This window comes from Candoia aspera, chromosome 1 (assembly GCF_035149785.1).
Source record: "Candoia aspera isolate rCanAsp1 chromosome 1, rCanAsp1.hap2, whole genome shotgun sequence".
Taxonomy (NCBI): Eukaryota; Metazoa; Chordata; class Lepidosauria; order Squamata; family Boidae; genus Candoia; species Candoia aspera.
The window spans coordinates 207,905,605-207,932,088 of NC_086153.1; the positions used below are offsets into that span (position 1 = coordinate 207,905,605).

The 26,484-nt window shown below is 37.6% G+C and overlaps 1 protein-coding gene across 5 annotated transcripts in view; it reads right to left on the reverse strand.

The window, feature by feature from the left end:
* ARHGAP15 (Rho GTPase activating protein 15) overlaps positions 1-26,484 on the reverse strand; it is a 492,562-nt gene that overhangs the window by 226,946 nt on the left and 239,132 nt on the right. For all 5 annotated transcript variants that reach the window (XM_063318398.1, XM_063318397.1, XM_063318394.1 and 2 more), the window contains one exon: positions 25,973-26,096. In XM_063318398.1, coding sequence (XP_063174468.1) covers positions 25,973-26,096 — 124 coding nt within the window. The remainder of the gene's footprint in view (positions 1-25,972; positions 26,097-26,484) is intronic.

Sequence of the window (26,484 nt, forward strand, 5' to 3'; positions counted from 1 at the left end):
ACTTTCCATGTTGTGGAGAGGCAGGTTATTGGCTGGTAGTTGGATGGTGGTGTTCCCTTGTTGGGGTCTTTCATGATCAGCACTGTCCTACCTTGTGTTAGCCAGTCTGGGTGGGAGCCTGCTGCTAGGAGCTGCTTCATCTGTGTTGCTAGGCGTTCATGCACTGCTGTTAGTTTTTTTAGCCAGTAGGTGTGGATCATGTCTGGGCCAGATGCTGTCCAGCTCTTCAGGTTCTTGACCTGCTGTTGGATGTCTGCTACTGTGATGGTGACTGGTTCCTGCTCTGGGAGATTTCTGTGGTCTGCTCTCAGGTCCTGCAGCAACTTTGCACTGGTGTTATGTGTCTTCTCTTTCTTCCATATCTTCTTCCAGTACTGTTCAGTTTCTGCTGTTGGTGGCTCTGCTGTTACTGTGTTGTTGCACTGCAGTTGGGAGTACACCTTGGATGGTTCTTTGGTGAACAGGGCATTTATCTTCTTAGACTCTCCTTCTCTAGTGTATCTCCTTAGTCTGATAACCAGTGCTGTGAGCCTTTGTTTAGCAGTCTCTAGGACTTCAGATGGAGTCAGGCCCTTGTATTTTTTCAGTAGCCGAGTCTTATCCTTAATCTCCACACCCTTCTGTAGTTCCACCAGCTGACTAACTTCTCTCCGAGTTGCCTTGATCTTAGCCTCCAACCTCATTTTCCAGAGGGGATATGTACTCCTGTTCTTCTTGATCATATAGCCAAGCATCTCCAGGATTACAGCAGCTGTAGCATATACTAGTTCATTGGTTTGAGTTATAGTGGTAGTAGGGATTGTCGTGAGGGCTCTGTTGGCATCTTCTAGCATACTGTCTGATGGTACTTCTCCACTGAGCCTTGGCAATCAGTCTCGGGAGTTGACTGCAGCTAGTTTATCCATGATCTTTTGCCTTATATCAGCTGCTGTGCTCTGTAATGCAAGGGGTGGCAGTGATGTTCCAGCTTGTGATGTTCCAGCTTCAGGTGTTGGCTGCACCTCCAATTGTTCTTCTGGGTCTTCTTGAGTCAGGGATATAATGTATAGTTGGTCTATCTCAAGTTGTGAGAGCAGCTTCCTCTTCACTGTGTTGAAGTGTTGGGTAACTAGCTGTTTCTCAGTTAGTGTGGATGTAGGTCTTCTGTCCATCCAGAGTTCCCTCATGCATTTCATACATCCCCTCTCATTAGGGCTGCTGTTGTAGTAGCATTCCATCAATTCCAGGTTCTCTTGTCTTGTCCATGTATGATTTGTTCCAGTAGCCCACTTATCGTCAGATTGTCCTGGTTCCCCAACATCTGACACGGACCTTGTTAATCTGGGCAATGTCTGAGCCGGCATGACTCTCTTAGTTCGTGTCACTCTCATATTTGAGGTAGGCAGGTGAAGCATTAGGGGGTCTTTGCCCAAGGACCCCTACTGGTAAGGTAGGTACAGCTGGGATTTGAACCCCAGTCTCCTGCTCCAAAGGCAGCATTCTAACCACTACGCTATCCAGCTGCTTCTGAATTTGAATGAAAATATACATACATACATACATACATACATATATATTAGTATTCCAATTTGGATGTGCTCAGATTGGAGATATTCTTTTTATCATGTATATATTAATACACATTTTAAACTGATAATATTTAGTTCTTTGGCACAGGAAGTAGAAGTAGAAAAGGAAAATCATGAAGCTACCATTTCCAGGATACTTAAGAGAAATCATAGTTATAAACCAGCAAAAAAAGCAATGTAAAAACTCTTTTCTACACTAGATAATTATACTAGAAAGGGAAAAAAAAGAATTGGCATATCTGATAATTCCATTTTTGGAAGCACAGTCTTATCCAGAGCTCTGTAGAGTTTTCCTGAAACCTTTGTAATCACTCCTAGTTCCAATGTGTAAAAGCTCTATTTCATTTTTGCTTTGGATAGTGTTGGTGGTGGTATAGAAATGACACAAGAAGTAATAGGTTCAGAACCAAAATTAGCAACATATTACACATCTTATTTAAAAAGAAAAGAAAGGTATTTGATGAGAGAAGAAATGTGGAATGGCACATTCAAATATTCTCTTTCATTTAAATGGGACAAATTCAAGAAGCCTATTTAAAAAGAGGAAACAACAGGGATACTATGCTTTCATTATAAGTTTAAAAGCAAGAACCAAAATAAAACAAAAAAGTTTTTCACTTTGCTGCTCTCTAGGGATAAAAATGTGCCACATTTTTTGTTTTAAATAAATACAGTATAGCCAATTAAGGGAAACAACATTTAACTACAGTATATGCCTATGATAATCACAGCATATTTTGCTTCTGATTTCACTGCTGATTTGAACAGAGGACTATTCCATTTTCCCACAGCACTGGACTGACCCCACACATATTTCTGCACGTTAGTAATCACAGAGGACATATAAAAGGACACTTTTACTGGAACACTCACAGCATGGGACAATAATCCATTACATAGGGGAAAAAATCACTTTTTTAATGTTAGCATTTTTAGGATGATATATCATAGAATACAGTGTCCAGTTAATGGCTGGCTCTTTTGTTCATGTATTCTATTTTAAAACCTCTGGGTTCAAATGGGAACAACTCTTGGCAGTAATATTCAAAAATTCCAAATAACTCATCCGTACTGCATAAAGAGAAACAGATCAACATTTCTTGATCTGGCTACAAACTTGGTGGCATGTAGGAAAACAGTATTACACAGAATTATTTCTTGAGGTGTTTAATGGGTTTGATTCTCTTTGTACCTACTATCTATTTCCACATATTCAAATGAATATAGATTTGGATCTAAATAAAGCCCATTAAAATGAATTTCAAAGCATTTAATTTTGGTTGGGCAGAGCCTACATCACAATTCTCCTGAACAGTCAGTTGTACTACTTCAAATCCACTGGATAGTTCTAGTTTAATAACACCTTCTGTAACAGGATAACCATAATGTAAGGATCCACTAATGTATTTCAGTATAAAGCTTCTACATCCTCTCGACTCATGGATGTGGCATGTGAAGACCACATGTACCTTAAGTTGAATATTAAGTTTGCATTTAATGCCAAGCTCCATAAATATCCAATGCTCCTCAGTGAGAGAGATTATTAATCTAGACAGATCTCAGGCTTTTTAAAAGAGGAAATATCCTATTCATATTGCAGTGGGAAGTACTGAGATGAAAGTTTGCATCTGCAAAACTGAACAGCCTGTAGTATAATTTCAGTTATGGCCTGTTTCACATTTTAGACAGATGTGTGAACAGTTTTGAAGTTAATCCTGAAACATCAAATTGTGACCTCAGAATGGTGTTCCAACTGGAAGTGTTCTGACACTGGAACCATTCTGATCTTACTGGACATTTTTTTAAAACCTAAAAATAGGTTATTCTAAGAAATAGAGATCAAAATAGTCAGTTTTGAGGATGGATCACTTCTAGTAAGGACAGCCCATACTGACATTAGAACCCTTACAGTAATATCACAATGAATACTGGAACATTTCTGGAGAAGTTAGAACGGGATGTTTTTGGGGGTCAGAGTATTATGACTTCAAAATGAAATGAAACGAATAAATAAATAAAGACTACCTAGTATTAAAATAAACTAGACCTGCCCCCCCCCAAAAAAAACCCAACTTAGCAATACTTTCTCAGAATTATCTGGAACCAGATTCACTAATTTTGTGAGATATTCCTAAAAGCCCACTTTTGCTTTTATAACTCTGCAGATCGCCATAGACAATTTTGCTAGACTCTGCAAAATACAAGTGCCTAACTGAAAGCAGAAATCAGACATTGAAGTCATGTATACAACTTTTGACCAACCGCCCCCCAAAACACCCCTAAGATGAACTTTTTCTTCATGCCTTTATAGAACTCACAGTACAAGACATAGCTAGATGTTTCCATCACACCTGGCCCTCAAAGATATGTTCATTTCTTGTAAGGAATCTTATTAAACTAGCTATCCAGCAAGGCAGGTAGACAGGGGATGGAGATCCAGATTCCACCTCAAAATGTTTTGCACACCTCTAATTTTGTTTGTGATATAAATCACAGGAATGTGTTATGGGGTAATATTGCACAATTTGTGTTGACTGTAATTCCATAACATAAATCTTACAAAAATGCAAGTCTGATAGGATGAAGCAAATGAACAATTTAATCCTGTTAATGAAATGTGATATTTGCAGGAGATCCAGAACTACTGCTGAACCCTTGAGTGCTTCAGGATAGCTTTCATTTGGAATGGATTTGGATGGGGGATTATAACAAATGAATAGTGTATTTGCTTAAGAAACATTCTGATAATATTTGTTGATTAAATGTACAATGATATTTCTCTTCACTTTCACAGTTCTGTGTGAAGAGGATAAGTATTGTGTCCAAGTGATCAAAATGCAGGTGATGCTGATTTGCCACCTTTTAAAAAGATTCTGTGGCAGAACTCAGATTGGAATATTGGTCTAAGGCAATTATGCCACAGTAGAGTATTTCAGCGGTAGAGAATGTATGTCAGTGTAGCATGGTTATATGCTTATTCCAAAGAACTTTCATTTCACAATTTACAAAACATTTATTCTAAACCCAAGGGTTTACCAGCTGTGATTAATTCCAACCCATTATAGTGTTATCTCAGTGCTTTAGACATGTGTTGGGAGCACTGGTTTTTGAAGAACTATCCATTAATGACTTTCTGAACTGTGACAATGGATATTGACAGAGCTTGTCAGACTAAAGCATTATTGATTGTTTCACATCATGTGTATAGCAAAACTAATTTCTTTAAAGTGCCACTTTTCTAACTGAAATACATTAGAGCAGCAACTATCCATTCATTAGGACACCCAAAATTACAGTGTGCTACCCCTCTCCCAAGTATTTGCATCTCTATTGTAAGAAATACAGATGTTGTAATAATATATTGAGAGCCAGTTTGGTGTAGTGATTAAGGCATCAGGCTAGAAACCAGGAGACCAAGAGTTCTAGTTCTGCCTTAGGCAAGAAGCCAGCTGGGTGACCTTGGGCCAGTCACTCTCTCAGCCCTAAGAAAAAGGCAATGGCAAATCACTTCTGAAAAGCATTGCCAATGAAACTGGAGGGACTTGTCCAGGCAGTATCCAAGAATTGGACACGATTGAACAGATAAATATACAGTATATTGGGGTTAATTTAATACTTTTCTGCAACCCAATGCCCACCAGATGTGTTAGATCATAACATCCATAATTCTTGGCCATGAATGTGGCCATTTGCTTTGCTCTTTTGAAATGATTGAAGTTGTGATTCATAATTTTTTGAAGGAAGATAAACATGTTCTTAAAGTTCATCTCTTTTAAATAAAATGTATTATGAAGATAATTGTATTATTCCTAGTGTACCACAGATATTATGCTCATTGATTAGGGAAAGTTTGTCTCTGCTTTACAGAGGTAGGTAGAAAAAGTCCAGTTAGAATGAATCATATAGATCATTTTTTTAAAATGCTGACTCTGTCAGCAGAATTCTGAAACCTTTAATCCTGTTGCCATTGGACTAGTTTACAAGTAGACTTGAACTCTGAAAGTACCGTGGAAGATACATTAATGCACTGATTTTGGACTTACCGAATCTGTGAGAAAACCCAAAATACATTTGTACATTGGAAGATAGGCATTTTCAGAGGTTTGGCATATGGTTTGGCAAAGTTGTTTAATAAACAAGTATATAATGAGGAAATGGACAAAATGGACAAAACATGTATGCTAAAAAGTACACAAAATGGATTTTAATGGAAAAAATGAACAAAAGGTATATAAAATATGGTTTTGTTGTTTATTCGTTTAGTCGCTTCCGACTCTTTGTGACTTCATGGACCAGCCCACATCAGAGCTTCCTGTCGGTCGTCAACACCCTCAGCTCCCCCAGGGACGGGTCCGTCACCTCTAGAATATCATCCATCCACCTTGCCCTTGGTCGGCCCCTCTTCCTTTTGCCCTCCACTCTCCCTAGCATCAGCATCTTCTCCAGGATGTCCTGTCTTCTCATTATGTGGCCAAAGTATTTCAGTTTTGCCTTTAATATCATTCCCTCAAGTGAGCAGTCTGGCTTTATTTTCTGGAGGATGGACTGGTTTGATCTTCTTGCAGTCCAAGGCACTCTCAGAATTTTCCTCCAACACCACAGTTCAAAAGCATCGATCTTCCTTCTCTCAGCCTTCCTTATGGCCCAGCTCTCACAGCCATATGTCACTACGGGGAACACCATTGCTTTAACTATGCGGACCTTTGTTGTCAGTGTGATGTCTCTGCTCTTAACTATTTTTTCGAGATTTGTCATTGCTCTTCTCCCAAGGATTAAGCGTCTTCTGATTTCCTGACTGCAGTCAGCATCTGCAGTAATCTTTGCACCTAGAAAAACAAAGTCTTTCACTGCTTCTACATTTTCTCCCTCTATTTGCCAGTTATCAATCAAGCTGGTTGCCATAATCTTAGTTTTTTTGAGGTTCAGCTGCAAGCCAGCTTTTGCACTTTCTTCTTTCACCTTCATCATAAGGCTCCTCAGTTCCTCTTTGCTTTCAGCCATCAAAGTGGTATCATCTGCATATCTGAGATTGTTAATGTTTCTTCCAGAGATTTTAACTCCAGCCTTGGATTCCTCAAGCCCAGCATGTCGCATGATGTGTTCTGCGTACAAGTTGAGTAGGTAGGGTGAGAGTATACAGCCCTGCCGTACTCCTTGCCCAATCTTAAACCAGTCCGTTGTTCCGTGGTCTGTTCTTACTGCTGCTACTTGGTCGTTATACAGATTCCTCAGGAGGCAGACAAGATGACTTGGTATCCCCATACCACTAAGAACTTGCCACAATTTGTTATGGTCCACACAGTCAAAGGCTTTAGAATAGTGAATAAAACAGAAATAGATGTTTTTCTGAAACTCCCTGGCTTTTTCCATTATCCAGCGGATATTGGCAAATGGGTCCCTAGTTCCTCTGCCTTTTCTAAACCCAGCTTGTACATCTGGCAATTCTAGCTCCATGAATTGCTGAAGTCTACCTTGCAGGATCTTGAGCATTACCTTACTGGCATGTGAAATGAGTGCCACTGTTTGATAGTTTGAACATTCTTTAGTGTTTCCATTTTTTGGTATGGGGATATAAGTTGGTATTTTTTCCAATCTGATGGCATTCTTGTCTTTTCCAAATTTGCTGGCATATAGCATGTCATTACTTTGACAGCATCATCTTGCAAGATTTTGAACAGTTCAGCTGGGATGCTGTCGTCTCCTGCTGCCTTGTTATTAGCAATGCTTCTTAAGGCCCATTCAACCTCACTCTTCAGGATGTCTGGCTCTAGCTCACTGACCACACCATCAAAGCTATCTCCGATATTGTTATCCTTCTTATACAGGTCTTCCATATATTCTTGCTACCTTTCCTTGGTCTCTTCTTCTTCTGTTAGGTCCTTACCATCTTTGTTTTTGATCATTTTTGCCTGGAATTTACCTCCGATGTTTCTAATTTTCTGGAAGAGGTCTCTTGTCCTTCCTATTCTATTGTCTTCTTCCACTTCTGTGCATTGCTTGTTTAAAAATAATTCCTTATCTCTTCTGGCTAACCTCTGGAATTTTGCATTTAATTGGGCATATCAACCCCTATCGCTGTTTTCTTTTGCTTTCCTTCTTTCTTGGGCTACTTCTAGTGTCTCAGCAGACAGCCATTTTGCCTTCTTGGTCGTCTTTTTCTTTGGGATGTATTTTGTTGCCGCCTCCTGAACAATGTTGCAAACTTCTGTATGCAAAAAGTACACAAAATGGATTTTAATGGAAAAAATGAACAAAAGGTATATAAAATATGGACATAAGACAAACGTGCATCTGGAAATTTGTGTAAGCTCTTCTGCTGAATTTGTGAATTTTGGGACTAAACAGAACTTGAGGTAGGTAAACTGAGAAATTTTGTAGAAATAAAAATAACAGAAAAGTAACAGAATTACTTAACCCTATCTGCTGTATGTGCACACAAACACACACACACACACGCATAACTCTCACTCTCACCCTACTGCTTGGGGCCTTGATGACAAGGATTGTTAGAATGCCACCTGGATTCTGCTGTAGATGTTAATGGCAGAAAAATTATTAGCCAGAAGTCACTTATTGGTTTCCACTTGTCTCTTGACTTCTCCTTGACTTTCCACTTACTGCAAACAGATTTCTACCCACTGGATCTGCAAACATGTAACATAAGAACTTGTATCATTTCCTAACAAAGAGCCTTCTCTGAACTGGAAAAGATGCCAAATCCTAGTTGTTCCTGCAAATCAGTGCTGACATATAATCACCATTTATCTTAATTAGCTTTGAAATATGTGAGAAGAGTGACAGGGTGACACTTATCATAGGAAAAATATACCAGCAGCAAGTAAAACAGGAAGGCAAGCAGACAAACATGTGTATGATTTGCTGAGAGAAACACTGAAAACTAAGACCTAATCCTCTCACATCTATATTATAAACGAATCAAAAGTTGTAGTTGGGCTTAAACCATTCCACACATATTGAAATCACAGTTTTTATAAGAGATGCTTATAGCAGAATGGCAAAACTGCTTATAGCAGAATTACAGTAGAATTGTGAAAGAAAAAAAAAGGCAACAATAATGTATTTGAATCCAAATAATTTTGCAGCAATATGATAGTTGGGCAACCAAAATGCACACTATTGTCATATATCTCATCCTGTTACATTAAAGATTTAAAAAGAAAAAAAGTTTGTACTTGCTGCAGGAAGACATTAAAGTATGTGATTGCTGTTTACTAAATAGCATTACAACAAAATACTATCCCAGAGGTATATCTGTATTGCCTTCCTTTGAAATGGGCAGATTTTAGGCACTGCTAGATTTTTTTTCCAACAGAAAAGTGATTGGTGGTAGATAACTAGAGGCAAGCAGGATTGTACAATCCATTCAAGGGAAGATTTGCCAGAGCAAAGCATTCCTTGTGGAAGAGTCATCAATATAGGAACACTTATTCTCCAAAGACTGAAAAAAGGCTGTGAAGCAGCCACTTCAAACCCCAGACCTACTTTTGCCTTGATTAAGAACAGATTTTGAGGACCACTTTGTGAAACTAGGGCTGTGGTTTTCATAGCCCTAATATTAATCATAGTATCTCCAGGCTCTAGTAATAAAGGTCAAAGTGCACAGTAAAAATGGCACTAAGATTAAATATAAAGAAGTCCAAACTAATGACAACAGGGGGAATGACCAGCCTTAGAACTGACAATGAAAATATCAAAATGGTGGATAGCTTCTCCCTTTTAGAATCAACCACTAACAGTAAAGGAACAAGCAATCCAGAAATATGTCCCAGACTAGCACCTGGTAGAGCAGCCATAAAGGTCTTAGACAATGTATTCAAATACCATGATGTGTCTACTGTAACTGAGTCCATCCGTCTTGCTGCTGGTCATTCTTTTTTCCTTTTTCCTTCTACCTTTCACAGCAGTAGAGTTTTCTTCAGAGAACTAGGTCTTCACACAATGTATCCAGAGTAGGATAATTTGAACCTGGTCATTTGTGCCTTGACTGAGAATCTGGGTTGATTTGTTCAATGATCAGAATTGTGCAAGCCACAGTATTTGTACAAAAATCAGATTTGTGCAAGCCAACGTAGTCCTGTGACACACGATGGAAGTGAAAATTGGGCTTTGAAGAAACAGGCTAGGAAGAGTATTGACGCTTTTGAACTTTGGTGTTGAAGAAGACGTTTAATTCTTGGGAGGAAAGCAATGACAATCTCAGTAAAATAGTTAAGAGCAGAGACATCACACTGACAACAAAGATCTGCATAGTTAAAGCAATGGTGTTCCCCATAGTAGCATATGGCTGTGAGAGCTATAGGGAAGGCTGAGAGAAGGAAGATAGATGTTTTGAATTGTGGTGTTGGAGGAAAATTCTGAGGGTCCCTTGGACTGCAAGAAGACCAAACCTGTTGGTACTCCAGGAAATAAAGCCAGACTGCTCACTTGAGGGAATGATATTAAAGGCAAAACTGAAGTACTTTGGCCACATAATGAGAAGACAGGACACCCTGGAGAAGATGATGTTGCTAGGGAAAGTGGAAGGCAAAAGGAAGAGAGGCTGGCCAAGGGCAAGATGGATGACATTCTAGAGGAGACGGACTCAACCTTGGGGTAGCTGGGGGTGGCAATGACCAACAGGAAGCTCTGGCGTGGGCTGGTCCATGAAGTCACGAAAAATCAGAAGTGACTATACGAATAAACAAATACAGTATTTCTCCTTTAATTTTGAAAAGTCAAAGTCATACATTAGCACAGCAACATTTCCAATTTGGAAATGTTGACTATTTGGAAAACTGCATAAGACATAGTTACTCTCTTGATCTGTCCTCACCTAATAATGTCTTTCTGTAATTTTATATTTTATTTCTATTTTTGTTTTTGCAGGAAAAATATTAGAGTATTAAACAATATGTTCTACCATTATTATAGGATTCTTCAACAATAGTGCTTATCATTTGGAAAATGATACCTTCTATGCTGGCCATTGTCTTGTCTCTCAGAGTTCATTACCTTTCCCTAAATAAATAATTTTAAAGTAATTGAGGAATGTGTAATCAAAGGTCTTATCTTGGTTTTCAATATCATTATTATTACATTTGATTGTCTACTTTATCACATAATCTCTACCTCAATTAAGTTATTAAAATATTATTGAACAACAAAAATCTTAGAAGATTGGGGAATTTAAATTAAAAAGAAAATCAAACACTACAACATTAAGTTCACAAATTCCTTCACGCAAAACCTTTTACATGCCATTTTTATTATTATGGATAGTTCATAGTTCAAAGACTGACATTTTTAGACCTCAGCTTAATTTATATTATGTTGACTGGAACTGAACTTTCTGACAATTCCAGTTTTTCCTTGTCAAATAGTTTGAAACAAGGAAGAATTTGTCCATGGATAAGTGAATTAGAACATCACAATACATGTCACATATAGCATCAGATTTATAGCTACTGTATATTCCTGTAAATATGTTACAAACAAAATTTTAAAGAAGATTATCTCCAAAATGTGTTACTCTGTACTGTGGTATGTTTCTTGCTAAAAGGTCTTTCTATAAGCAGATTTTGTTTTTTGTTTCAAAAAAGGAGACAGAAGGAAGGAAAGAATGAAAAATGTTTTATTTGATTAGTGGTTAATGTCAGATCTGGTGGTTTCACCCTATTCTTATTTAGCTGACAGTTCTAGGTTAGCACCTGTTTTAAATGACTATGGATGTGTATGCTCAGTCCTATTTGGGGGCATTGTTTCTAAACAAATTTTACTGGATTGATTTGTAATTCTTGCGGATTTTTCCTATTTTATTTTTTTACTGTGCTTTATACATCACCACCACCAACACCAACACCAGCACCACCTGAAATACTTCCATCCACTTTAGTATATCCATAAAACATGTACTGATAAGGGTATATCTCAGGTACAGCCTTCTACCCCACTGTTACATATGAATATGATGTGCCAGTGTTTTCTGATCAGGTCCAGATAAACAATGGTTACAATTAATCTGATACAAACACAAGAAAATTAATATTTCTTTCTGATGAACAGGACATATTTGACCTAGAGTAGCTACTGAGAGGCTTCACTTCTTACCTAGGTAACTGCCAGCATGTTACAAGAGGGAACCCCCACCTCAACAAAAGTGCAAATAGAGTCTAGTTGTTTATTTGTTTAGTCGCTTCCGACTCTTTGTGACTTCATGGACCAGCCCACGTCAGAGCTTCCTGTCGGTCATCAACACCCCCAGCTCCCCCAGGGACGAGTCCATCACCTCTAGAATAACATCCATCCACCTTGCCCTTGGTCGGCCCCTTTTCCGTTTGCCCTCCACACTCCCTAGCATCAGCATCTTCTCCAGGATGTCCTGTCTTCTCATTATGTGGCCAAAGTATTTCAGTTTTGCCTTTAATATCATTCCCTCAAGTGAGCAGTCTGGCTTTATTTCCTGGAGGATGGACTGGTTTGATCTTCTTGCAGTCCAAGGCACTCTCAGAATTTTCCTCCAACACCGCAGTTCAAAAGCATCGATCTTCCTTCTCTCAGCCTTCCTTATGGTCCAGCTCTCACAGCCATATGTCACTACGGGGAACACCATTGCTTTAACTATGCAGACCTTTGTTGTCAGTGTAATGTCTCTGCTCTTAACTATTTTATCGAGATTTGTCATTGCTCTTCTCCCAAGGATTAAGCGTCTTCTGATTTCCTGACGGCAGTCAGCATCTGCAATAATCTTCACACCTAGAAAAACAAAGTCTTTCACTGCTTCTACATTTTCTCCCTCTATTTGCCAGTTATCAATCAAGCTGGTTGCCATAATCTTGGTTTTTTTGAGGTTCAGCTGCAAGCCAGCTTTTGCACTTTCTTCTTTCACCTTCATCATAAGGCTCCTCAGTTCCTCTTCACTTTCAGCCATCAAAGTGGTATCATCTGCATATCTGAGATTGTTAATGTTTCTTCCAGAGATTTTAACTCCAGCCTTGGATTCCTCAAGCCCAGCATGTCGCATTATGTGTTCTGCGTACAAGTTGAATAGGTAGGGTGAGAGTATACAGCCCTGCCGTACTCCTTTCCCAATCTTAAACCAGTCCGTTGTTCCGTGGTCTGTTCTTACTGCTGCTACTTGGTCGTTATACAGATTCCTCAGGAGGCAGACAAGATGACTTGGTATCCCCATACCACTAAGAACTTGCCACAATTTGTTATGGTCCACACAGTCAAAGGCTTTAGAATAGTGAATAAAACAGAAATAGATGTTTTTCTGAAACTCCCTGGCTTTTTCCATTATCCAGCGGATATTGGCAATTGGGTCCCTAGTTCCTCTGCCTTTTCTAAACCCAGCTTGTACATCTGGCAATTCTCGCTCCATGAATTGCTGAAGTCTACCTTGCAGGATCTTGAGCATTACCTTACTGGCATGTGAAATGAGTGCCACTGTTTGATAGTTTGAACATTCTTTAGTGTTTCCCTTTTTTGGTATGGGGATATAAGTTGATATTTTTTCCAATCTGATGGGCATTCTTGTCTTTTCCAAATTTGCTGGCATATAGTATGCATTACCTTGACAGCATCATCTTGCAAGATTTTGAACAGTTCAGCTGGGATGCCATCGTCTCCTGCTGCCTTGTTGTTAGCAATGCTTCTTAAGGCCCATTCAACCTCACTCTTCAGGATGTCTGGCTCTAGCTCACTGACCACACCGTCAAAGCTATCCCCGATATTGTTATCCTTCCTATACAGGTCTTCTGTATATTCTTGCCACCTTTTCTTGATCTCTTCTTCTTCTGCTTCTTCTATAGAGTCTAAACTGCATATAAAAGATGAATATGAAAGAAAAGAGATATGGAACCAAAGTACAAAATTATATTTAGCTGGATAATCTAGCAGTTATATCTGATAAAATCCAAATAGAACTAGAAGCTCAAGCTTAATCTACCTGTGTAGGCTGAAAGAAGACTGGAAATAATGATATGGCTCCCAAATACAACTAGAATATGTTCGAGATATAAGCGTTCACCATAAGAACTGTTGTGTACCTGCCTGGTAGGCATCTGGGTTGCCAGCCACAAACACATAGAAAACAAAGTTCTTAGAGATCCTTAAATCTAAATCAATGGACACAGAAAATGGACACAGGCCAGAACAAAAGAACACCAAGTTATATAACCCTAAGACACAGAGGACAAAGATCAAAGGCAAGAGAAATCAAGACATCCAACAAAGATGGAAAGCTTCAAGGTTACAAAACCCAAAGTGAAGTCACAGAGCTACAGCTAGCTGAGCAGCAAAAAGGTCACCTGAAAACTGAATATCTATTGTTTCATGAGGAGAGGTCAACCCTGAAGCAAGTGAAAGATGTTTTTGAGAAAGAGAGGGAGGAATTTTACCGTAAGTAACATCTACTGAAATTTGCAACCTAGATGGACAATTGCAGTTTCATTTTAGTGGCATTTATTTATGACCAGAACATTTATATACACAAATCTATCTAGAACCTTCCTGTGATACTCTGTGAAAATCTATTCATCTTACAATAATATGATTACATCTTGCTTGGGTAGAGTAATACTATTCCAATATATGACATACAGTTGTATAGATAATATAACTGCATTGTCCCTTAGCTAATTTTAATTATTTATTTAAAAGACTTATATGGCCACCCATTTTATGTAGCATAGTCCTGGGTGGCTCATAAAACAACAATTAAAAACATTAAACAGCCATAAAACTATAACAAAAAATCTCAGTGCCCCAAAGGCAACACTCCCCACATGTCAGCATTCCACTCTACTGGGTTCTTGTCTCATTTATGGGAAGAGATTGCTTTTGGTTTTTCAAGGCTTTCTAACCTATACAGTACAGATCATTCTCCAATCAACCATCTTGCTCAGTCATTTTAGCCACATACTGTATGTATATTTCACAGGTGTTCTTATGGTCTGATTTCCCCTCCCCAGCAAATTAATCATGATTCTGAACACAGATTTCTGAACTGTATTTTGATTGCAAAGGACAAGGATATTTTTCTCTCCAAAATGTCAGTCATTCCATTTATTTAGATATGAATTTATGTATGAAGACAAAAAGGGCTTTGAAATCAGAAGATAGCTTTACTCCAATAGAAAAGTTTATTTTTTTGATCATACTAGTATTTACTAAATAACATTCTTTAACTTGTTTCCCCTTAAATCGTCTATCTGGCATTTTAGTAGGAAAGCGGTAGAACAAACAGGAGGTGCTGGGGAACACATTTGTTTTTAAAGGATCAATTAATTAACAAGAATGTGCTTTTATCCATTAAAGTCTGGATTGGGTAGATATAATTTGCATGAATTCAACCACTAACCTGAAAGATATAAATATTTAAATGATTTCCCCACCAGGAAAAAAAAAAAAGGTAAGCAAGGCCAATGAGAAATTAATCAGAAATCCTGAATCAGAGATTGCCTGATTTGATACAAATACATATTATAACCTCTTAATCCCATCACTCCTTCTCTCTCTCTCTCTTTCTTTCTTTTCTCACACACAATTATTTCCGAACTACCAGGACGCTAGCATCCGGAATTAGTTATAAATAGCTACAAGGAGGATGGGAAAAGAGAAATACTTCTCTATATAATATAACTGAGATTCAGTTTTGTTCTCTGCAACACTATAACTAAGAAGTACTAACTAGGACTAATTCCAATAAACACTAATTAATAAGGTTAATCAGAAGTAAAGCTAATAATAATGTTACCAAAGAATGCCATCACTGATTTTAAAACACACAATTGGCTATAATCACATACAAGGGCATAAAGGATCAATTCAAAGGTATGCCACATCATAAGTTTCTTGTTCAACCTGATACAACTTGCCATGGTTCAGCAGTGTTGAAGATGTAAATATGAGTTGTTAAAGTACCTTTTGGCAGCTTTATTAATTGAATATTTTCAGTGCATGTTGTAAAAAATTTATTTCTCCTTTGTCCAGAAGAGAAATGGAAAACTGAGTTCAACTGGATGCATGACTTACAGTAGTGTTGTATCTTACAGTGCATGTTTTGATTCTCACACTGTAAGAATCAAGGATCAGCCCTGATAATGGAAAGTAATTCATACTTGATTTATTCTGAGTAGCAAAATCAGTTCATCAGAAATGTGTATAGATTTATTTGTCAAGCCTCAAACTAGTGAGAAGATCAGGTTTTTAAAACAAAACATTTTAAAGGACAACTTTGAATGAAATAATTATCTTTCATTGTTATGATGTTAGGAAAGGACTAAGGTAGGGCTGAATGAATTCAAATAATTACTATATAGAGCAAAGAGATACACACAAGTCTAACTCTTTGCTGCCATCTAGTGGTCATCCAAATTTTTGTAGTCCACAGCTGGCAGCTCCTAATTAAGGCAACCTAGAGCCTACTAGATCAAAATAGTTTGCCTATGTCTGCTGCTGACTTCACTAGCATATCTTCACATCCTGTAATCTTCACAATGAGATTGGAGGTCACTCTAGAGCTGAAACAATGTAATTCAAAATGCCTACTGCAGAACCTCCCTGCCTATCCACATTTCAGATTTCTGAATCTGAGGTCCATTCAAGCTGGATTATCAGCTGTCATCATCAAAGTGCATGATGCTTTTTTTGTTTGTATGGATCTATTTATAATATGGCATGGGACCAGGCTACCTGAGGGACTGTCTCATCCCCGTAATATCGACCCACCCCACCCAGTCAGGCAGAGAGGGCATGCTACAGACCCCATCAGCAAAGGAATTTCATCTAGCGGGGTCCAGGAGGTGGGCCTTCTCGGCAGTGGCGCCCGCCATTTGGAATATCTTGCCCCCGGAGTTGAGATGGGTTCCCTCGCTCCTGGCCTTCTGGAAGAAATTGAAGACCTGGTTCTGCTGCCTTGCTTGGGATGGGGAGGGTAACAGCTTCACCTCTGGGTGGTTGGCGCCATACCACCTCCTATTGATTGTGATTCCATCTCCTCTTGGATTTTATATTCATTATCTTATCTATGTTTTTAGATTGAAACTTAGGTTTATATGTTTTTATTATTACTTTTATTGCAAACCACCCAGAGTCCCCCATTGGGGGAGATGGGCAGTGATATAAATTTAAATTTAAATTTAAATTTAAATAATAATAATAATAATAATAAGAAGAAGAAGAAGAAGAAGAAGAAGAAGAAGATCCAGTCTTGTTTCCATGAAACTCAAGATGGCAAACATGGTTCCTGTGTATTTTTAGGCTCAGAAAAACTAAAAAAATAAGTGACCAGCTCAAGATTACACAACCACTTTGATGGATGAATTGGCATTTGACCTGGAGTCTCCCTGGTCCTTCCACACTTCAGCCATTAGACATCCTGGTGTTTTATAGAGTAACCAAACATGAACCTAGAAGTTTATATTCTGACCTCCAGTAGTAGGAAAGTTAACCAAGAGACAGAAAAAAAGAAGTGCAAATGATTAACCTTGGGATCCTCTAATATTAATTATCCTGCAAAGTATAGTATACGGATATACATTCTTAACAAGTTTAAAGATGTATAGCTGTACTATTCAGTAGCACTGGAATTTTCTATCCTACAAGCTCATACAGAAAATGGTATAAATCTTAGTTGTATCAATATAAAATAGTTTAAAGAAACAGAAAACCATTTTAAATATCCTTTTACAAGATTATAGGTGTAACTAAATAATTTTAATAGATAACAATACTGGACAAAGGCAGGACTACATTACTTAATAATACCTCAATGTAGAGGAACTGAGGCCTGTTTGCAATGGTCCTTTCTATAGTTTGCTATATAGATTTCACCAATATTTAGTTCATTTTTATTAAGAATATACAGCTCTCTCCTTCACAACAAAGATAAAATAAATTTAGAAAGAATGTATTTGCAGATCCTTTATGTTTTTGAACTTAAGTCATTCAATACCATTTTGAACAAGTCTAAAGAGATTTTAAGGCAGGCATTTTGTATTATCCCATTCCCTAGGGTTCTATGTATGATCATCTTTATGAAAGCCTCTATGGCTCCCTGTTGAATAAATATGCATTTTATTTCACTAATCTTGAAACAACAGGAAAAAACTTTGCCCAGGTCTTTTATACCTCAGAGAACAAAACGAATACAACAAGTCTTTAGAGAGAAAGGATATACAAAAAAGGCTTGAGGTGAATGTTTCAAAGTAAATATTCTTAAATGATGTGCAAATTATTCCAGCACTTGAACATGATTTATGAAAGGGGATTAAGCAACTGAAACAAGAACCCAGTTTAAAACTGTTGGGTTTCAAAGACAGAGATGAGACGTTGTTACTGGAGATGGAGGAATAAACCATTGATAGCAATCTAGGCAAAGATTTGCAATTGGTATTATTTGAGTAATCCTCTCTTACATTACTTACCATCGCCACTTAGACTCTAACATAACACATAGTTCAAAATTAAACATGTTTTTTACTACACTATTATATAAAAGTAATGTATATCTTAATGACAACAATAGTGAGATAATGAAAACTTTAGTCACATTAACATGTACTCTTATGTACTGCCAATGAACAAAAGAACTTGAACGAACAAAGTATTGACAATGCACTATACCCATAAAGCAACAACTGCTTACTTTTAATTTGAATGCTGCAATAATGTTAGCAATATTAGGCCATTTCATACAATTGTAACTCCGCTCCACTAAATGCTATGACGGCAGTTGTTTCCAACTACTTGCATTCAATTTCTCAAGTTTGTTTCCTTCATAAAAAAATAAATGCAATGTTTTAAAACCCGAGAGTTTACAAGAACTGTGTCAGATTCAAGAGCAGGCAGTCAATTTTGGCACTCTAGGAAACAGGACATTTGTGAAACCTTTTATAATTCCATCCTTTTGTGAGTTATGGTCTTTTATTCCCTGGTTGCAATATTGGGAGGAAGAGAAAGCACTAGAGTATATTTGAACCTATGAAGTTAATTCTGGATGCAACATGGATAAATATTATAGCCTATTATAATGGTGTTGACACAAAAATAAAAAGTCATATTACTATTACAATACCATATTGAATGTAGTAACCGACTCATACAAAATATATAGATAGAGATCTCATGTTAAGTACTATGAAAAATATTGCTTTTATGTAATTGTACACAGTGATGTGAGCTGTGATGACTCTGCTTTAATAGGTCATTAAATTAAAATAGGTCATTGTTCAACAATACTGCCCAACAAAGAATTGACATTCAGCTTCTGTACTGTAGGAACAAAAATTGAATATTTCAACCAAAATGAATTAAGTGAATAAATATAGCTTTCCATGCAAAGTGGATACTATATAAACATATTTTGGCTCAACGCAAGCTGATGCCCTTTAAAAAGCAGCATAAAGTGAAAGGAAGATTGGTATTATCATGTAATTATTCATTATTATTGTATAAAATAATGGATGGCAGAGATATAATCAGTCAGGAAGCACAGAAGATGAACCTAGTAAAAATAGCAAGAAACTATACATTCCTATTATTTCTCAGGTTAAGGAAATACATGTAGTGTCATAATATAATGGCCTCAAAGATTGTGGTATATGTACCAAACAGTTACTTTGCCAATGTTCTCTTGACTCAATAGAAATGTCTCTTGTGCTATAGAACTGTTCTACTCTGCTCAAGTAACACTTATTAAGAAGCACGACATGGACATTTGTGAAGATTAGCGCTACTTCCATAGCAACAGTACCCAGAGAAATAACCATGCTATTGCAGAATACAGTCCAGCGCTTCTTGTCAAGGTGGTGTGAGACTAAACTATACGACTTCCACATATGCATGACCAATTGATTTGGCTGCTTATGATAAACAGCGTATAGAATTCACCCCATTCCCCATAGCTACAGGGAACATTCATAAAAAGTATGATATATTATTCAGAAGCCAACTTATTTTTGGCTGTGCTGAGGTATCTCTAGAATTGCAAACAGGGGATCTTTCCTTTTGCCACACTAAAGCTCTACAAAGCTTGTGGGTAGCCATTTTCCTGTGGAGACCAATGTCCCTTCCCTCATCTCCAAACTATTGGATTCAGTCCAGCATCTTTGCTTTGCCCACAAAGGCTCAGCCATTGCAATTCCTTGCAGTGTTGCTACTTTTCCTCATAAAGAGTAACTGCTTGGGGGTGGGGGTGGGGGTGGGGACATAACCCAGGGAAATGCACACAATATGAACTAAAGATATGTGAGAGATGACTGATTGGGACATGGAGATGACCATGGATTGTTTTCAAGATAGTTTTGAGAGACTGAATGGTAGAAACAGAAGGTGTGTGCAAGTGCCCTTTCTTTTTATCACTTTCCATTCCAGCTTTCATTACAATGTTTAATTTTTTTTTTCTTATTTCCCCGTATTTCTTCTCCTTGCATCTTTTAGACTGTAAGTTTACTAGCAAGGACTGCCTTCTTTTGATGATTATATGTTAGCTGTCCTTGGAGTCTTTTCACTTGTAAGGTAGGATAAACGTGGGAGCAAATTATCTGATATTTCTTTCACTCAACATACAAGTCCCAGACTTGAAGAAGCTGCATTCTTATCACAGCAGCAGTACTTGAATCTGTCCTTTCTTATACTGATATGGGAAGCTCAAAAGTCAAACTTGTCTTAGGCAGCCCCCAAAAGCCACAGCCAAGAAAACAGTGAGCTGTATCCAATGCTGGACATTCACTAGCAGGATGGAAACTCTTGGTGAAATAGATGTCATCTCCTCACTGTTGCCACCCATGCACTCCCACAGATCTACTCTGGAAAATTGGGAGACTTCCTGGAGCATATTTGCAGGAAATGTTGGGGATGGAGCAAGAGAATATGGAAAAACCCAACTTTGTGTGCTGTGGATTGCTGATGAAATGTCAAATGTGATCCAGACAATGTGCTACTTCCCAAGGAAATAGGTTTATTTGTTAAAATATATTCCTGTTACTTTGGGGATAAAAATAGAATTCCAGAAATTTTCAAGAAACACTCGAAAAAATTTAAATACTAAATATGAACTCACAAGCAAATGGTAGGAACAGGCTGGAAGTATAATGCTTTTGGAATGAGTTTCATTATCAAGCCTGTGAATGCATCTTGATAAGAATGGCTCCCAGATTACTACAATAGCTAAAGGGCACTCTTCTTCCTGGGAAGCCCTTTGTTTCCATTGGGGGTTAGGGAGAAACATGCATGCACTGGAGGGAAGAGGGAAGGTTTTTCATAGCTTGGCCTCAACACAGTGAATTTATAGTAGTTCTTTTATCAATGGCAGTAATAAAGAAGGATCCGAGCAAGAACGTTTGTCACATTATATATCCACGCAGTGCACAGAAATGTTACTGAAATCCTTACTTCCCAAGCAGAATGTTTCCCATATTCATTCTTCAGCAATCCAGGTGGATCTACAATAACATCTTGAAACTATGAATAGTTGCAGGCAGCCAGTGTCAACATAATTGTATTAGGTGTCTGACTCAGTGTAAAGCAGATTTCTATAACTTTACAGTTCCAACTGAAAACTTAAAATTAGGTTCTACTGAAGTAAGTGAGGGTTATTTTTGAAAGAAATGATGGGAGAATCCCCTATTACAGTTCAAAATCAGTCCCAATAAAATCAAAAGAATCTGGAAACAATCCAGGGGATGTTTGAAATAAATCTAACTTTAAATTGGGTGGATTCCAGTTGCACTTCTATTATTGTAGAAACCTCATGTTTCAAGTCCTTGGGACTGCAAACATTCACAGCAGCACTCAGATCTTCTAAGAAATATAGCTCCTATAGTACTTGATATTGCTGGGTTTTGTAAAATACATGCAGGACATGGATCTTGAGCCTGACACATGGATACTCAAGGAATGCACCCTAGGAATTTCATTCATTGCCATGGAAGTTTAGGAAGGCGAAGAGGATGAGGGAGGATAGAGGTGTAACAACAACAACAAAACTTCTGAATCATCCCAGAGAATAGAGGGCATCTGAGCTCAATCCAGGGTGGTTCTAAATTTGTGTTAATATAGGCAGGGTCGAGAAACCATCCAGAATCAGAACCCAAACAAAGGACATAGGAACCAGTCAGAGATCAGAAACAACTTATTGTTAAGTTAAATTTAATTTGAATAAAAGCTTTCTTATACTCGTTCCACCCAGAATGATCTAAGGCTGGACAGAACAGAAAGATTTAAGGTCTGAGGATACTAAACTTCCTGTGCAATACACAAGATAGTTACAATATACAAGATAGTTTTCCTTAAGTAAGAATCACCTACAAACTCAATGGTTTCTCAATGGACACTGAATATCCCTAAATACTAGTAAATTGAATTTACCTATAAAGAAATAATACAGCATAAGAAAACTGAGAGAAAATCTGAATGATTGAAGTGTTAAGAAAATAATAATCATTTGCTAAACTGACCTTTACCTGTAATCATTATATGATAAATGTTTAAATGTTCTCAAGTCAAGCAATAGCCTTGTGCAAATATATATGTAAAAGATATACATACCTACAAATATGCATGTGTAAATGATATAAAATATATTTATCAGTTTTAGGGGTTGGAAATATATTTATTGCTGGATAAATTTCAATTAATAATAAACTGGGATCCATCCATATTGTTAAGAAATGCGTTTAACTTTTCTAAAAAACAGGTTAGGTCATTAAGGATAAGAAACACATTAACACATGGATCTTATTTATTTTTGCTGTCATTTTTTTAAAAGCAGCCTTTTTAAAACAGTCTTTGGGAGTGGAACAACAGTTGTGGATAGAAAATGCTTCAGTCATTCATCTTATTAACTCGATTCCTGCTTGGCCCTTTCCCTACCTGTGAATAAAAAGACTTAGCAAAATATTGGGACAAGTCCAAACCTTAGAAAACAGGAAAGAGTGATATGGTCAAGTATCCAGTCCTTTTATTTGCAATTATTTCTCCATGCTAACTTCCAACCATTCTTCAATTGCAAATAATATGGTTAGAAACTTACTTCCTTCCTTCCTTCCTTCCTTCCTTCCTTCCTTCCTTCCTTCCTTCCTTCCTCCCTCCCTCCCTCCCTCTTCAAGTCAGTATTGACTCCTGGTGACTGCCTGGACTGTATTTTTTTGGCAAGTTTTTTTGGAAGTAGTTTGCCTTGACTGCTTCCCAGGGCTGAGAGAGAGTGACTGGCCCAAGGACACCCAGCTGGCTTTGTGCCTAAGGCATGACTAGAACTCTCCGTCTCCCAGTTTCTAGCTTGGTGTCTTAACCACAACTGCAAACTGGCTCTCCAGGAACATACTACTGCACAGAATATGTGATAGGGTTCTAACAAGGATTCTTTAAGCAGTTACCATGATCCAGCAAATGTTACATACATTTGTAGTTCACACTGCTAACTTTCTACAATGTAAGGTACATGAGATGCAAAAGTATCTACACCACTTGTGAGTGCTCTTGTAAGTCTTAACACTTTTCAGTTGTAGATTATACGGAAGTAAGTTGCCTTCTTTGGCTGCTATCAGTAAAGGCTGAATGCCTTAGGAGCCTGATACAGCAGAGCCTCTGCATTCAAAAAAATATCAGGAGAGGAAAGAATATGAAACGTACAAGTGCCATTTCAAATCTTAAAACAGAAGCTTCTTAGTATTTCAGTCTTCCCATTCATTTTACCTTAACTATGATATGTTCTTTAGTTTGGAAAATAAAAAATTATATCTCTGCTTTTCAAAGAATAGCCAAGAACATGACTATTCTACTTTTTAAAACTCCTTTAAAATGCCCTCTTGCAAATCCTGGATGGATTGTCTTTGAGCTTTGCAGTCAAACTGGACAATGGAACGACCACCTGTTAACTGCTAACAATGTGTCATTACCACTTCTCAGGCCTTTTTTAAAGCTATTTTGGCTCTGGCTGCTGATAATTCTGGCAACAATACTGGTGTGAACATTAAGGGCATGGAAAGCCAAAGGCAAAAAACTGACAACACAGTTTGTGCTTTGACTACTAATAAGTAAGCAAATGCTAAGATTTTTCTAATTCTACATAATTACTCTCCCTCAAGGGGCCAAAAGAAAATTTGAAATACATATTTTTAAGGCAGTTCAAGCTACATTGTATAAACATACACAAAAGCTGAAATCGATGCAAGTTCATATTGGATTGTTTCTCCTTTTAAAAAGAAAGTTTAAGCACGGCAGGGGCTCCTCACAACTTTTTGTGGTTCGAGTGCTGGGTTGTCTGCTAACTTTGTCTCATTGGTGGGAACTTGATCTGTCTTCTAAATCATTACTGAAGAGATGTTAGAATTATGATGCCAAGAAGCATAAAAGACAACAACAAATGGTGAGACAGTTTAATGGCTTTCTGCCAGAAAAAATGGCAAAGAGGTAGGGGCCCATGGATTGGAGCTGTTCTCCATGAGCCATTTCTAAGTAGGGTTGAACAAAGCAGAGATAAAAGGATCTTTAGCAAGGCTGAAAAGGAGTCAGATTCACATCCTAATGTGAACAAGTTAGATAAAATGTTGATTGCTATAACAATAAATACATTCAATATTATTTCAATCTTAAAATGCTGGGGCATTAAATATAGCCTCCATCAACTGTCTAATCTGTCTGTTTAGTTTCTTAACTAATTATAGGTATAGCTGACTGAGTTCTCCACATTGCAGAAATAGTATGTATCTGAAAGCTGGGACCTAGTGACTAAGGAAAGCAGATGTCTTCAATTCTGCCATGATTATACCATAAGTCTTATAATGGCACCTTGCTGGGAACAAAATGCTGAGCTAAATGCATCATTGGTCCAGAGTTGCTGCTAGAGTTGAGGGGATCCTGAGTTACAAGGATCCAGTGATTCATCCTAGTTTCTCCTCTCTCCATTTCCTTCCCTCTGTCTTTTTTCTTTCTTCTCTTCTCCTCAAGTTGCTCATCATAGGACCTCATGCACTTGCCCTCTCTTTTTAATTTCTTAAAAAGTTTGAGGAGTGCTGCCTTTTTGTATATCAGTAAAGCCCCTAGGAGAGGACGTATGTGGCACTATATCTGGTGACATTCTGGGGTATGTAGCCCTGGAGGTGTACCTTTTAATCCAGACAAAATTAAATTAATGCATTGGTCATTTCCAGTTTTCTTAGTACAGATAAAATTCTTACAATCTACTATTCCTTAGACTATCTGCTTCCCAATGAAATTCCTATGGAACCTATACATTTGGTACAACATGGAACTCAAAGTGCCAGCATTTCCTATAAAAACCCTTTATGGCCCAGGTCCTCATTATCTGTGAGACTGTCTTCTCCAGCTGGAGTCTGCTGATCCTGTGCATTCTACCCAACAGAATATTGTTGTGATTCCCTTCCACTGAGAGCTCAAGGGAATGGAGTCAAAGAAGCAGATTTTTATGAGGTCATTTCAGCCCAATGGAATGCTTCCTGAGACTGTTTCAGAAAGAGTTGAAGAGTATCTTTTCCATCAGCTTTATTGAGCTTAGATGGTTGGATAGGATGCTTCTACATGCTGCCCAGTAGTTGTTTAAATTTATATTGAGCTTACATTTATTTTTATGGCTTTTTGTTGACTTTATACTACTTCTGTTTTTATTCTTTGCTTTCTGCTGTTTCTTGTGAACTCCCCAGAGTCTACATTTAAGGTGGCATACAAAGTTTGTGAAATAAATAAATGAATAAAAGAAATCAGCTGGAATTTTTTACACGTGTAAGGATACAGAGATCATTATCTTGTAAATAATCAGCAGTATTTTCAAATGCTTCAAATTGGGTTGCAACTGTCTCTGTCATAAATTCATTTACATTTACTGCTCTATATCTTTAAGAACATAACAAAAGCCTTGTTGGATCAGGCTAGGCATCCAGCTAATCCAGAACCCTTTTTCCCCAATTGATAACTAAATGTCTCCAAGAAACCCATGAAAAAGATGTGAAGGCAAGTGTGTTCCCCTGCTATTTAATGGCATATTGCATCTGAACCTGGGAGATGAAATATAGCCATCCAAAATAATGCTAATTTTATATGCATAACAATGTTATCACTGTTAGACTAAACAAGATTGGTGCCATGTTTATTCTGGATTCAGTATTGATGCACCAGGAATCCACAAATTGATGCATGCTCCCTGATGATGCATTAATGCTGCACCCATCATAACTGGCACCCAACACACACTGAATACAAGCCATGGATTTTAAATCACTCTAGCTTCCATAACTTTTTGTTCCCATTCCCTTCTTCAAGAGCTGGCACAACTAAAGAACTTGGGGGGGGGGAATCACTGGAGGGTCTAAAAGCCAAGAGAACACTGTATCTTACTAACAGAAGGTTCTCTATAACTTTTCATTACCCAGAATCATTTTACTTACTTAAAGACTTTCTATTTCCTGTTTTTGGGTCCTTACTATCAGCATGAAAACCCAGCAATTCGGAACTAGAAGATCTTTGAATTTTGAGCTCATTTTTCTTTGGTATGTAACTCTTCTCTTTAGGCTAGAAAGATAAAATGATAGAAAATATCCTTAAAAATATTTAGTGTAAGTTAATGAAAGGTAACAGAAGCTTAGAAAACAGCAAAGCAACTTATTCTACATGGTAAAAGAAAATTTCATTTACAGAAGCACTGTACAAAATATTTCACATAACACTATTATAAACAAGTAACTTAAAACCACATTTTATTTCTACAGATAAAAATCAGACATGAAAATATATTGGACACTGATATATGGGATGCATTCTTTTGTTTGAAAAAAACAGATCAAGCCAAAAATTCAGGATTAAGTGCATGATATAAATGGGGCACAATCCAGTAATATTAAGCACATTAAAAATCCATTTCCATGAGCAAGCTGACTGCATGCTTGATCATTTTTCTCTG